Source organism: Opisthorchis viverrini (genome assembly GCF_000715545.1).
Source record: "Opisthorchis viverrini unplaced genomic scaffold opera_v5_421, whole genome shotgun sequence".
Classification (NCBI taxonomy): Eukaryota; Metazoa; Platyhelminthes; class Trematoda; order Opisthorchiida; family Opisthorchiidae; genus Opisthorchis; species Opisthorchis viverrini.
This window is the reverse complement of record NW_008752082.1, coordinates 106,261-120,750: the sequence shown is the minus strand read 5'-3', so window position 1 is coordinate 120,750 and position 14,490 is coordinate 106,261. Positions and strand designations below refer to the sequence as shown.

Genomic DNA, 14,490 nt, shown 5'->3' with positions numbered 1-14,490 from the left:
TAAAGTTGTTTCACCACAGTTTCCACTATTTTCAAATGAAGCGATACGGTTTTTCAAAGTGATATGGTGACGTTATATCATTGTTTTCTCTTCTAAAATAAATTTCCAACAGCGCACTAATGATGTCACCTCGATCAGTGATGAAACGTTTGCAATCAAATCGTACAACTCAGTGAACAAACTAACGAACATATGCGCTACCCGAGCCGCTAACATCTTCCTCTATAGCATTCCTAGAATTCTATTGGATTAATTCTCAGTGTTAATTGGTTTTTATCGGTATAATTATACTTACGCGTATCTGTCCTAGCACCGGGCACTGCGTTCCGCCTCACTGGTGAGAATGTCATCAGTTACATGGCGTCGGGCATACCAATCACCTGTCTCTGTTGTGAATGTGTTCGCCTGCTCAGACGCGTCAGCTGGGCTATGTCTATCATGTACCATTGGAAACGTGCTTGTCTCGCATGTCAGTCGTCCGGAGTTCAAAATCTGGCGCGGCGAAATTTATGCACTTCTGGGTCGCCCGAATAAAAGGGGAACTCTAATCCAGTGCTTCACATTTTTGGTATGGACTCATTAGAATAATGCGCCAGGACAGCAGAAGGACTGTTTAAACGAGTCCGATGTGAACGTGGAAACCCGATCAGTGCCCTTTTTGAAGAAGAAAACTATACGGATTCATCCGAAATCCAGTGAATAAGGAGCTCTCCTTTTGTAGTTTAGAACTAATATATCCACAATCAAACGAGGTTTGACTGAAAACGTACTCTACTGTAATGGCGGTGAGGTAGCTAGATACTGAAACCAGCTTCGACGTTTAGCATGTGCCTTATTTAGGTATTCAACCAGGTTGTTAGGTGGTGGCTTACGTAGCAATTTCAGTACAGGAGTACAAGTGTCGAAAGTTAACCTACACTCTTCAGCTTGAGGTTTGGTGTTTTCCGCACTCAACCACAAAACTAGATATCAGCTGTACAGATTATAGAGATCAAAGCTCGAGTATTGATCTGCATCACATATTTATGAGAACTCAGGTGTCCCGCTTCACGAATACACGTCATTCCGTTCGGTCCAATTTCTTCACATAATTGGCTGGAGTGTTCTCAACGTTTACACAAAATAGTTAGAACGCAGTTAGTGCTGTCATACTAGTATCTCAACTAGCCTGAAAATCTCCCAGAGGTGTGTAGAAAGGAAAGAAAAGTTTTGCTTGAAGGTTGCTCTTATAGACAAACACTTATAATTGCAAAGGTTTTTTGTAAGTGGCCCATTTTTGTTGGGTTTTTTTTGAAACACCAAAATGGAGTGCAAGGCTGCACAGATGAGGTAAATTATTACAGCACTACGCATTTGTCATCCTCCACGAAAGTGACCTTGGAAAAATACTCATTAGCTGCTCACAAACTAATCAAATGGTACATAACGCGCCCCCTTTTTGGCCCGCTAATCTGTTTTAAGTCGGATAAACCACCTGCACATGCGTTTCGCTAGAAGTCTGGTGCTGCTGGATGCTCGGATTTCAAATGTTCTATTCCAACCAGTTACGAGCGAGCTCCTGTACACATTCATTTTACACGCGCTTCAGAATCAGAAGTAGAACAACTGGGAAAATATCTTTAGATATCAAGATTACTTCAGACTTTCATGGTGCACCAGTACGGAAGTGTTAGCCTCCAAGTCTCAGGCAACCAGGCTGTAAGAAATCTGTGTATATCCAGCTATTATTTAGATAAGATGGTGTTTTGAGTAGAACCTAAAGGTGTCAGTAGACAAATATTTCATGCAACCAAAACGACAATAATGACGCTTCCTGTCATAAAATATTTTGCACTTATTTTGGACCTCTCAAACTGCAAGAGCGAATACGAATGTTGGAGTTCAACACGTTACAAGATGGAGCAGAAAGACAACTTTTGGTGCAATTATCAAAACGTTCGCCGAAATGACGTTTAGGGCTGTCGATAAACAGCCTGGAATATCAATAGGAAAACACTTAGTTTTAAACTCCGCTGGAACACGGTATTATCTCGGATGTTAGCCATCATACAAAGACTATAGCCACAACACAACCAAAAGTAGACCTCTATGCGCAAAAGAAAATGTTTTAGACAATATTCTGGTCTTTGTAATCCTTGGCAACTGGAATGGTAATTCCTTCTTGCACTTGCCTAGATGTAATTCTTATGCACATTTTTCTGCTCCACAACAATACTCATCATTCCGGTTCACTACCCTCTCCAGATTCCTTTCTGGTTACTTGAAGAACAGTTGTGGCTTTATTCCCCAATTTTCTCATACCCGATTCTGACTCGCGTTGCTACTCGCATGTGATTTGATTTTTGGTAAAATATCCAACTGTCCCTAATATAATTAGAGTGAGTAGCTAGACCAAGTTGGCTCACATGATTCTGCTACAGTATTCCCCGTTGTCCGTACTTGTACCACTGAATAATGGATTAGATTAATCCATTTACAGAAATCAGTGGTTTTTTCGGTTAGAAATCAGCCAATGCAGAACAGAACAGCTCTTCCTGATTATTTCCTTGTACTCCAGAGTTTTATTGTCAAGAAGGCAACAACAGGAAGCTACTAGAATGAACATTTGCAGAACAGATGTGATGACAAAAATATACGCTCATGTTTCCTCTTAGTTGCAAAAACCACTCTGAATTTTGTATGTTGAGCACGTAAAATATGAGGTAGTTTTAGGCGTTATGGAGGACAGAGTGTGTTGTGATGACATAAGGAATGAACAATTTACGTATGAGAGGAATAATGGTCATACAGACCTCCTAAAACGATGAATTTACCTTGTTATTTAGTGGTGAGCATTCACAGAATTGATATCAATTACCAGACCTGTCAAGACTAAAACTGAAAACCGTGAGCTGCACGTCTAAAATATTCCCATTATGCTGATGGTCTTTCCTAGCATTTCATATGATACGAATATGTGCATGATAAGGAAGTTCAACCAAAAACCTTCTGTCCAGATCCCATATCGGTCGTTTTACCATTATCCGCAACACTTTAAACATGAACTCTGGCATCATCGTGAAAAATGTGGAAGGATCGACGTAAAAGTCATTGAACAGTGCGATAGGTCCTGATGAACTGAGTAATGGATGAGCCCCCTTCATGCTGTGGATGTTCATCTTTAGACTCATCCTCCCGTGAAAGCGTCACTAAATAACTCGTGCATTAATTCAGTAGATGTAGCGATTACTATCCTTCTGTTCTGATTCATGTGAAACGAGAAATGCGCGCTACTTCAAAGAACTGAAAAGAGCCGAGTAATCGCTCTTTACTGCTCTAGCTTCGTTCAAAAACAATGAGCCGCCTCTCGAAGTGAGGTTTATTTACAAGCGTTTAACGCACACCACAGGTTCTCTTGAGTAAATTAGAATTTACTCTCCAGTTAAATAGTGTGGTCATCCAGTGCGGTGAATCCGAGCAGGTTCATTCGTATTCAATTTGCTCTGTTTGAACTATCCAGCTCATATCTTTCACGGCTAATGTCGTAAGCTCACAATACAGTAAAGCAACCCCTAACTCGGGCCACTTCGTGTCAGATCCCACAAACACCAAAAAACTTGATGTTATCGGGTGTGAACTTCAGAAATAAGATGTGTTATGGGTAGTTACAACACCACGCATCAACACCAAATGTCCAAAGTTCCGCTGGATGTAGTAATCATATGGAGACCCTTGAGCTGTAAGAGAAAACAGAGCTAACAGTATCATGCGAACGACGAAAAAGACAAATGACTTTTTCAGGCGATAACAGATATTCTAGCCATGTGTCATTTTAAATTCGAATGAAGGAATTAGTATCTCAAGGACAGAAGTAACCACATTAAGGGCAGTAAAAATCACTTAATGAGTGCTGGATCGATTGCCGCGATGTAACATATTATTCACCAGTTGTTTTTCGATATATATAATGCAAACTTCTGAGACGGGGTCCAACGTTTTTCCTTTTGAGTGTGGCACACCAAAGACACTCGCAATAGAGCAGGAAAGTCAGCTAAACAGATTTCTTGCTGAGCTTCAATTACAACAGCGACGAATGTACGCCCATATAATTGAAGTACGTACATTCACGCGGCACGAAGCGGTTACATGTTCAACCCGTTGAATTGTACGAATAGCGTGATAAGTGTGGTTAGCGGTGGTACAGTGGACTGGCTGCTTACCCTGCTTTCTCATCGCTATATCATTCACGCTTACTCACAGCGTGAACTAGCTAACTCACAAAATGACGATGGTGCAAATTGACTAAATTGTTCAGTGGAGTCTACCAGCTGGGTTATGAGACCGAGGGATGCATAGCTAGAGAATTTAAGATAAGCGGTAAGGAGGTACTTGTTTGTAAGCAAGAAGACCAGACATTCGTTTGGTAAAAGTACGCACGATTAAATGTCTTGGAATAGTACGATATGAATGCAGCAATAATTTTGCCTCTTATTGCGTCGTTACTGGAGTGATTTAGTTTGGATAGAAAAGTCGGTGGTAGAACAGTAGAGCTGTCTGTGTGAAGCGGTGTTGTTTTGGATGCTTTTACTAAAAGCAGTACGCATCACATACGACCAAACTCAAGCAACGAGTAAATGAATGTCAAAAACAGTGGTAGAAAATCCAAACTCAAATTTCAACTGGAAGGCGGATGATTTTCAAGAGTCATTCAATCCAAGACGGAGGCACTATGTGAATAAGCTTTTGATAAAAAATCGTGCAACAATAAAGACCTTGAAATGAGTCAACAAACGAGGTTTTGAGACTTCTGTGAAGACGTCAAATACTGCACAAATTCTACTCGACGGGACACCATGAATAAAGGGGTTTGGTGCAGAACAATCGGGATTCCGAAGAAACATGGATTGACGGTTATTTGATTGCTTCAAACGGTTCAAACTGTGTGACGTGTTCTTTTTTCCAGCACTTGAGTCGTCATTCTTGTTCTCCTACATGGACATATTTACTTGCACAGCGCTATCACGGGCAGTCCTAGAAAAAAACCTGGATGCGGTGATTCTGGTTCAATATTTGCCTCGCATTACAAAAAATGCGATGACAAACTAATGGGATAAAATCCTTGGATAGTGAAGACAATGGCTAATACAAAAAGAGGTAGGTTGGGTTAAGGTGGTTTCACAGCAAAGGCGCAAAATTCCTCTCCCTCAGAAATGCTGAGACTCCGTGGTATTGTTTAAGACGAAGACTGATGCTACATTTTCCAATGGTTGGCCTGGAGTGTAAGGAATGTCGTCCGTGAAGCAATATGCTGCTTGTTTTAGAAGCGATAGTTAAAGTCGCGTTGTGTGTGGTTCGTTCCTTGTTGTTCACATTCAAAACACATGTGAGGCTTAGAGGATGTGTGATGGCATTGTTAGGTGATTCAAAGGGATGAGCGTTGAGCTGATAAGGCGGGGTCAGATGAGTTCCTCAGCTTAAAATTTGCACACGACATTTCTGATAGAATGTGTAAATACTCCAGACATTTATTTTTTATCTGGAGCTGCTGAAGATTTTCTTAGATATGTGAGGACGCAGAAAATGAAATATAGTACTCCCTTTCTCGCCTGTCTACTTAGCGTTCTGTCTGTCCAACATCATTCCCAGATGTGCATTTTAGACGTAACACTCTACTCAACACTCCTCAACAACCAAAGACAGGTTTTGCTCTTGTTGGGGATCATCAGATAGGCGCAGGTCCCGAGCTTCCGTCAACCTTATGTTCTACCTGAACTCCAACTGCACGAACTTAGTAAAGTGCACGCATTTGCATATCAATTTTTCTTTACGGCTGACCCACCTTGATCCCAGATGAATCTCTCCCACACGATCTTCGTAGGTTTTTGTTCGATGTTCTCTGTTTTCCAGCTTTAGTATGCGTCGTTTAAAGGTATCAACAAAGGTTCAACCTAAACTTTCAGTTCTGGATGGGTGACGCAACTGTTGAAAAACGAAAATGATCTACATGATCTACACATGATCTACATATCCAGCTCCATCATATGACAGAAGAAGCTCCGGAACTTTAAATTATCCAAAAGCAAACCAGTGATTTCTATCGCTGTTATGGAATTGAAGCTCAGCTTTCCATTAACTGCTCTGTCCACTTTGACAAAACATCTTCTACGCTCAAGATCATGTATTTTCGCACTGGAATAAAAATTTAGCTCCTATTGTACACTCCACAGCTATAAAGTATAAGAAGTCTTTCAGGTGTAGCACCCTTTCTGTGCCTAGCTGCCATGCCACACAAAGGAAGCAAGAGATTTGGGATAGTGCCAAGTTGCCCAAGCATAGACAAGGGAGGTCGAGAAGCAGAGATCGAATTTGAACCATCAAACTTCCGGTCGGTAAATCCGCACTCTAACCACTGATCCATCTAGCTGTAATATAAATCTGACTAATAATATGCCCTCTGCCAAACTCGGAATGCCATTTATGAAACTGCTAATATAGTCAATGTCGAAGTTCCCATGATGTGACACGGTCACCCAACATTAAACAATAAAGAAAATTAGCGGAGTAACTATTTACATTTACCGTTCCCCCGTACGCCATGCAGTTTAACAACAGCAAGTACCACTGTACATCAGACGGTCATGAGTATTTTTTGCTAGCACTTGCCCAAACAGAGATGGAAATTTTTCATTTCGTTCTTAGTTGCAACTGATGCAAGCGCCGTGACTTTATCGTCCTCGTTGATATTCTACTGAAATATTAGGTACAAAAATACATGGGTGTAGTTACGCAAAAACATAAGCTAGAATCAGAGTAGTGCAGGGTCTACGGCGTCTGTTAGCGTGGACCTGGATGGCTCTTGAAGATCCCTGAAATGGCCAGCAGTGGTTTGTTATCTGCGTGGATTATGTGGAAATCACTACCAGTAAAAATTCCAGCCACTGCTGCCTCTTTACTTCGCCTTTAATTGCTAATTTTTAACGAAAGCAACGTAGATGACAAAAACACACGGTTTGGAAAGTAAAACGGTAACGAAGTACCTCCTGTCTAGCGGTGAAAGAATGTCTAGTACTGTATTTGGTCGTGGGTCCCTAATAAACCAGACGCAAGTATATATTCCGCGTGAGATAAGACCACTTGACATTTACAAGGCAAAATCCACTCAAATTATTTGATTTGAGAGTACGGTCTGAGTCTGGAGAAACGGTAACAATCTGGAGCACTAGGATGTACCTTTGCCAAAATTTTGGGCGCACATCCGTTGTTTTTGCTTGTAAATATCAGAAATTCGCTTGATATTCATATCTTACACAAACGAATGCACTTCTCACGCAGTCACAACCGAAATCAACACTTCGACGAAGTGATGTCAAATCCTTAGAGTGTTTCGGCATGCAAACTTTCTAGCATTTGGAAGCTGTCGAAAGGTTTGTTGCTGCACAAGTAAATGTAAACGGGTATAGATAAGTTGCGTTAGAGAACAAAGTAGTCACTTGGGACGAAGCGCACTGCATAGCTTGAGATTACAGGGTTACCGAGATCTGGTGCATCTTGCTTTTAATAATCTAGTATTTAGTTAGCTTATGGGCTTACCTACTCCTGGAGGCATGCACTTAGCAAAAATTTATCCTCGGAGGTTTTGGCGTTGCCCAATTTACCAGTTTTTTAATTCTAAGATGTCATTCATCTGAACATATCAAGTCTGTTCACAAAGGAGTAATTAGAATCACATGTCTGGTTAAACTATCTCGCTCTCGGCTGCCTCAATTAATCGCATGAAAGTAGGTTCCCATGTTTCTTTAATGGATATCTATTTTGATTCTCCAATTCCACCAAGCTTAGTGTAATTCGGCTTTAAGCGTTATTACTTGTCGGCTTCAACTGAGGTTTATGGTCAAGAATGTACTCAAACTGTGCCACAAGACCTTTACACTTTCGAATTGAGTGTAAAATCTCAAGCCAAATAGGGGTTTCTTATTTCCTAAACTGGACGGAAAGATGGCTCGATTCAAGTTTTGATCCTGTGGAAATTAGATCTGTGCAACAAGTTTGCGTATAAGCACTTCTTTTCGTTAGTAATTCTGTGGGAATCTGTGAGACAAGCCTTTGAAACAGGCATTTGATTCCACTTGTTTATTTATACGTTGTTTCCGTAGTTCGCGCTTGAGAATACGCAAAAGAACAAACTTGGAATATTGCGCAAAACTGTGCGGTTGGGTTGCGCTTTCAAGTTCGGTACGTGGACGGTGATTTTTTAGATTTCCATATTACTTACTGGTCGTACCTTTCACAAGAAATGTTCCAAAACTCTTCTTATCGAAACGTATATCTGGACCGTGAAGTTGCATTTCTACCACTAGCACAGACTGGATTTCATTCAGTTAAGTAAGATCTGCCATTCAGATGGGGCTTTCTCCGCTGTGTACAGAGTGAGGAAAGCACAACAGCTGTTCACCAATCAGACACAAAAATGTCACTCATTTGAATCGTCTCGGGGCGGCTGTTAAGTCCGTAAATTACTAAACTGCTAATTTAGCATTCTTCAAGTAGCGTGAAGCACCACAACGCTAAGCCGCTTCGCACGGATGATGTCATCTCAACAGGTGGCGAGATTTCTACAATCACACTGTTAATCTCAGCAAACGCGACACAAGTCCCCTACCGTTCAACTACACTTTTGCTGCTTTTTTGCACAACGGTTATTTGCTGTTGAAAAACACCAGTTGTCGCACCAAAAGCAGGCAAAATTCGTGGGTTTCCCCCAGAATTTCAAACCTTCTAAACCCTACCGTCTGACATGTATTAACGATTGATTTCCCGTGATCCACGTCCTGGATGAAACAAAAGAACTGGTCTCATTCGAACTCATGATATTATGCGTTATCAATGAGTCGCCAAAGATCCGGTTCAGGCGAGTAGTATGTTGCGTTTTTCACTGTTTTCACAAATGCGCAGGACACAGCACATACGTTTTGTGCATTGTCAAGGTTTCGTAAAGCAAACGTACTGAAGGGATGCGTAATGTGACAGGAGGAAAATAAGATCGTAGTTTTCCAAGTTGACATAACTTACTGAAGCAACAGGGTCAAACAAAGTAGAACTGGGTTACAAATTCTACGAACATCGTGTCAAAAACATCCGAAAATATTAAAGCTTATTGATGAAAAATCCGGAGCAAAGTGTGAGTTCGTTAACGATAGCAAAAATGCACACATATCATTTGTGATGCTCGCCACATGTCATTCCTGTTCTCCAGCAGTTATAAACCAAAAGCCCTCAAATTTACTCAACTTACGTCCTCGGTAGAGCTTTGGGAATCTCTGCTCCACGTAATAGATGAGAACACTCAGTTATCGTCATACACCATAAAACAGGGCAATTTGATGCTTCCCGAAGTGTCATCCTCCAGATTGAAAAAAAATTGCCTCCATTGGAGAGAGTTAGCGAGGTCACTTGGAGTGTTCAGTATATAGGAAACAGCCCATTTGACTGTTTCGGTAAGAAATGACCAAGACCTAGTTTTCTGCTATTTCCTCCATAGTTTTTATCTGACTGACAAAACAGCAACGATCCACATAAGTGTGGTTTTACATTGTGTTTCTCAAGTGTATTTAGCCTCTTAAAGTAGAGCAAATCATACGATGTTAGGCTAATTCAGACGTATAACTTTAACTTCTGAGTAATAATGATGATTCTCATGGGAAAAATGTTGACAATTCAGTTTCGAGACTAGTGACAAGTTATCACTATTCACTTAAGGCTACCGTTTTCACCACACAAAAGCAAAAACACAATGGCTTAGTTATCGACGAAATACTGTAATTTGATCAACTGCTGTTTTCTAACCGTCCCCCTTGTAGTTAACCATGAAACTGAGATAAAAATATGGGAACCTCTGGGTGTCGTTTTTTTTCAAACAGAGCGATATATCCAGATTTTAGCAAAAGAAAAAGTGTGAACCAAGCCTTTCACTGGTTAGGAGTGCCACTAGCCGAATAATTCCACCCATTAGCGTAATACTCATTGACTTGGAGAATGCGACTTCAGAGTGGTTTTTCATGAAAGGGGTTTTCCATTACATGACTAACAAAGTATTTGAAATACCGTATCAGAATTTTAATGCGACTTAGTGTGAACCTTCAAAAGCCCATAGAAAACGTCCTTATATTGCTTGCTCGCGTTAAAAGCCAACTAATTTTAGGCATTTTATTGGGTTCTAAAGAATGTGTGGTTCTATGGTGTAGTACGAACTTACCAAGGAAGTTGCAGTGAGGGGTAAGAACATGTGATGCACAGCTTTAGGTTCAGCATCAAGCAAAAGCCAAAGTTTTTCAGACAAACAACGGTGCAACACCTCTCGGGTGAATATCACTTGATCCGAAGTTTAAAAACTGAACCTGCTTCTATTTGTCTAAAAAACTTGGCAATTTCGAAACAAGCTCAAGCAGAGTGGGTTTATCTGCCGGATATTTCGCCTCTCTGTGCACGCAGATAAATCTTAGTCGCTGACAGCAGAATAAATATAGCCTATCAAAACTAAAACGTTTTGGATGCTATTTTAGTTATAAGACCCCAAGGCGTTTTAGCATCGATTGTTAAGTGCAGCATTTTCCTAAATCAGTTCTCCTGTTTGGCGCTCGGGGCTTTTGTACACTTTATCACATATCTAGACAGTATGGTAATGAGGTGGAATCCTAACGTAACTTGGTGTTAACCAACCATACAGCTGAATTTTCAGGTGTGGTAATATAAATGCGTGAACGCTACACATTATTTGGTGTGTAGAATATCAATTTGACAGAAACTAACAGACTGTTCTTACCTAAAGAGCCCCAATAAGGGCGGAGAAATCGTGAACTGTTGAAGGATTTTGCGGTAGAATCAATCTAACCTTTTAACGACTGTGTCCCACCAAAGGAGAAATTCCAGTTGAATCAACATTTTTCTATAACCTATGTTAGGTGAAAACGGTCATGCGTCTTTTGTTGATACATTCGGTACTTCGTTTCTACTTTTTCCGTCTTCCACGCGGTCTTACTATTTTTGCTTATGTTTTGGGAGGACTCGCTAGTATTCCTGACTGCTTCTGTCCATGATGAATGGGCACAGCATGCTCTGCGCAGTCTTAGACGTTTTGGTTTCCAACGATGAACTTGGAGTGCGTTTAGGAAACACAAGATTACTATTCTGGTTCCTTAGGTTAGTTTTTTCAGGTATCAGCTCTCCTGTCTCGTGGCATTTCAAGCTGCAGACATCAGTGAAAAAGTTGGCAAAAATATGATCCAGTTTAGTTGGCATTGACATCATGCACTGCTAAGAATCTCGGTAAAATTAGTCGGCTCTTATATGAAAGCCGAACACCACCGTTGGATACGCTGTCAGTAAGTTGGCTGTGCAAAGTATGTTGACAAAACCTAGAAGAAGATGAGGGTTCACATGCATCTTTCGTTGCTGATAAGAAGCAAATGTTGCGGCGAGGTTTACTATTTTTATGAACGTCCAAATATCATTGACGCTTAATTTATTTTTTCTTGCCCAGGTGGCCAAATTAGAGACATCAAAGGTTCGTTGCCAAGTGAAGTTTAGCTCGAACATCCTGTCATGTGTTCACGAACTTTGTCTCTTACCATCTTGGTTAAGCATCTCAATAATAAATCATAAAGGCTGGAAGGTGTACCTTCTGCTAGGCTATTGACCAGAACGGTGGTTTCATCAGCACATTGAAGGTCTGTAAACTACGCTTAATATTATAGTTGAATACCCCATGTGAATGTATAGCATTCCCTGTAATTGGCATAATTAACTATCCCGAATCCGTTGCTAATTTCACTCGATGCGCAACTTGGGAGCATATATATATATATATATATATATATATATATATATATATATATATATATATATATATATATATATATATATATATATATATATATATATATATATATATATATATATATATATATATATATATATATATATATATATATATATATATATATATATATATATATATATATATATATATATATATATATATATATATATATATATATATATATATATATATATATATATATATATATATATATATATATATATATATATATATATATATATATATATATATATATATATATATATATATATATATATATATATATATATATATATATATATATATATATATATATATATATATATATATATATATATATATATATATATATATATATATATATATATATATATATATATATATATATATATATATATATATATATATATATATATATATATATATATATATATATATATATATATATATATATATATATATATATATATATATATATATACTATATGCAAAGATCGACAATTCAGCTAAATTCTCCGTGAACAAATCCCACCTATGTACAGTTCATGAGACATAGATAGTTTTATTTGTTGCCAGGTAGTGTCTGCAAGTTACTGACGTAGATCCGAGAGGTCAAAATCAACTGTCAGAGGCCAGTATCAAGTGATCATTCAGTCTTAACATGATGGTATAGCAATGAACATCTGCGCCGGGAAATTGTTTGAATTCATGATACCTGAAGATAAGCCTTACCATAATACGGTACCTACCGCACAACACTTTACAGGCGTTTCTGTAGGCCATCCATAGGTTTAAGATACTTTATTCGTCAAAATGGCAATATGTCATACAGATATTGACTGAAGAAGGAAAAATTCGCCTAGAAGATAACTGGTTATTTATACTTATGGCCTACTGGCCAGCTTTTGCATCAAACAGGTGCATATACATGAAGTAATCTAAGTGCCTGTATCTATGAGATTGTCTCAGGATTATGAATATGTAGAGCTCCACTGCCTGCCAGTCAATCGTAGCATCTAAAGAATAAAATGCTGACTGCAACCCAAGAGAGAAACCTGCATAGTGCTAAGATTGGATCACCAAATCCGGAATGTACGCACCTAAATTAAGGACGAGCTAGGCTAGCCTCGTATTTTTGGTCAGCCGGTATATCCTGTGTGACCAATTATTGTCATTCAGGTGCGTTTTAAATTAGATGCAATAACATTTTGCGGTTAAGCAGCAAAAGGTGACAGTCGACTCAACCGCTCACATCACAAGGGCTTATATCAAACTGTATCACAACGGCCTTTCTCACACTGTAATCTCTCAGGTTGATTTCGCCGATGTTACAACACCCAGAACAATTGCCCGGGTTATTGAATGTCACTCGCTTATCTAAATTCTGATGAACCATCTTCTGAAGGAGACCCTTTTGATGGTACAATCTTGACCAGCATTTTGCTTCCAAGACACCATTTTGTTCTTAAGATATTTATTTGATTCTTATATAAACTTATCGCAGAGGTCACCAGAAGTGCAGATAGTCGACAAAAAGCTTACTGAGGAGAATTTTGGTAGTTCGAGCAGCGTATATGGTCTGTGGTTTGTTGGTCGAGCTGGGTGATTCGACTACAAACGTTTCATCATCGATTGAGATGACATCAGTGCGTTGTGCTAAACAGTACGATCCCTGAAGACTCACTGATGGTGTCACCTCGATTGGTGTTGAAACATCTGCAATCAAATGGTCCAGCTCATCGAACAAGTAAACGGTCAAAAGACTTAATGATAAGTTTACAGTGAAAAGTAAGTCCGGTGCAGTGTGTATGAATCCTGTGGCATTATGTTTGACCCTAAAGGAAGATTTAATGTAAAACTGTAGGGAAAGAGCAATAGAAATGTTCGCTATCTTAAAACCAAAGCCAAATTTAAACCCCTTCAATCCATTTCCTTTTGAACCACATTTCACTGAAAAAAATTTTTCCTTAAGTACAAATCGCACATCTTGTCTTGTTTGCTGTCCTCCCTAATGCAGACGACCAAAGATTAAGCCTTTCGTTCAGAGCTTCCTTGGGCATGCAGTGAACAAGATATGATAGTGTGATAAGTATGTATGATATAAGTAAGCTGTCAAAGGCGCGTATTCATTTGAGGCATGAGTAAAATGTAGTATTTTAATGCACTTGATTGCACTAGAAGATATTCTAACTGATTCACATTAAAACTTGAACTTCGACCTACTACTACTATTATCATTTATTTTTGAAGAGCATGGTCACAAACATAAAAAGTGAGTGCAAGCGATGAATGCGAAAGAGTAACAGGAGAATATGGGGGAAAAGAGAGAAACGTCTCGTTCGAAATCATGCCAAAGACAGTGCCAGTCTGATGAGGTGAATCCCAAACTATGTAAAGATTTTGGTATGGGAACACGCGTCTAAAGACCAACAACCAAAGAAAGGACAAACAATGGTGAATGCTCTTCAAGGCGCAGTGTGCGCTAGCACAGTCAAGACTCGCACATCAGGCACAAAGTGACCGTCATACTGGGTCTGGTGTGAGATTAAATGGCAAAAATGTACCTTCAACGCCATGTGCCACGCATAAAAGTGTCATAAGTACGCAGGGAGCCCACAATGGCAAGCAAACACAAG

The 14,490-nt window shown here is 39.3% G+C and overlaps 1 protein-coding gene across 1 annotated transcript in view; it reads left to right on the top strand.

Moving 5' to 3' along the window:
* Positions 1–14,312: 14,312 nt before the first annotated feature.
* Positions 14,313–14,490, top strand: part of T265_10921 (hypothetical protein) — a gene marked incomplete at both ends in the record, with an annotated part of 5,851 nt that continues 5,673 nt past the window's right edge. Inside the window, one exon of the mRNA XM_009177437.1 lies at positions 14,313–14,447. Coding sequence (XP_009175701.1) covers positions 14,313–14,447 — 135 coding nt within the window. The remainder of the gene's footprint in view (positions 14,448–14,490) is intronic.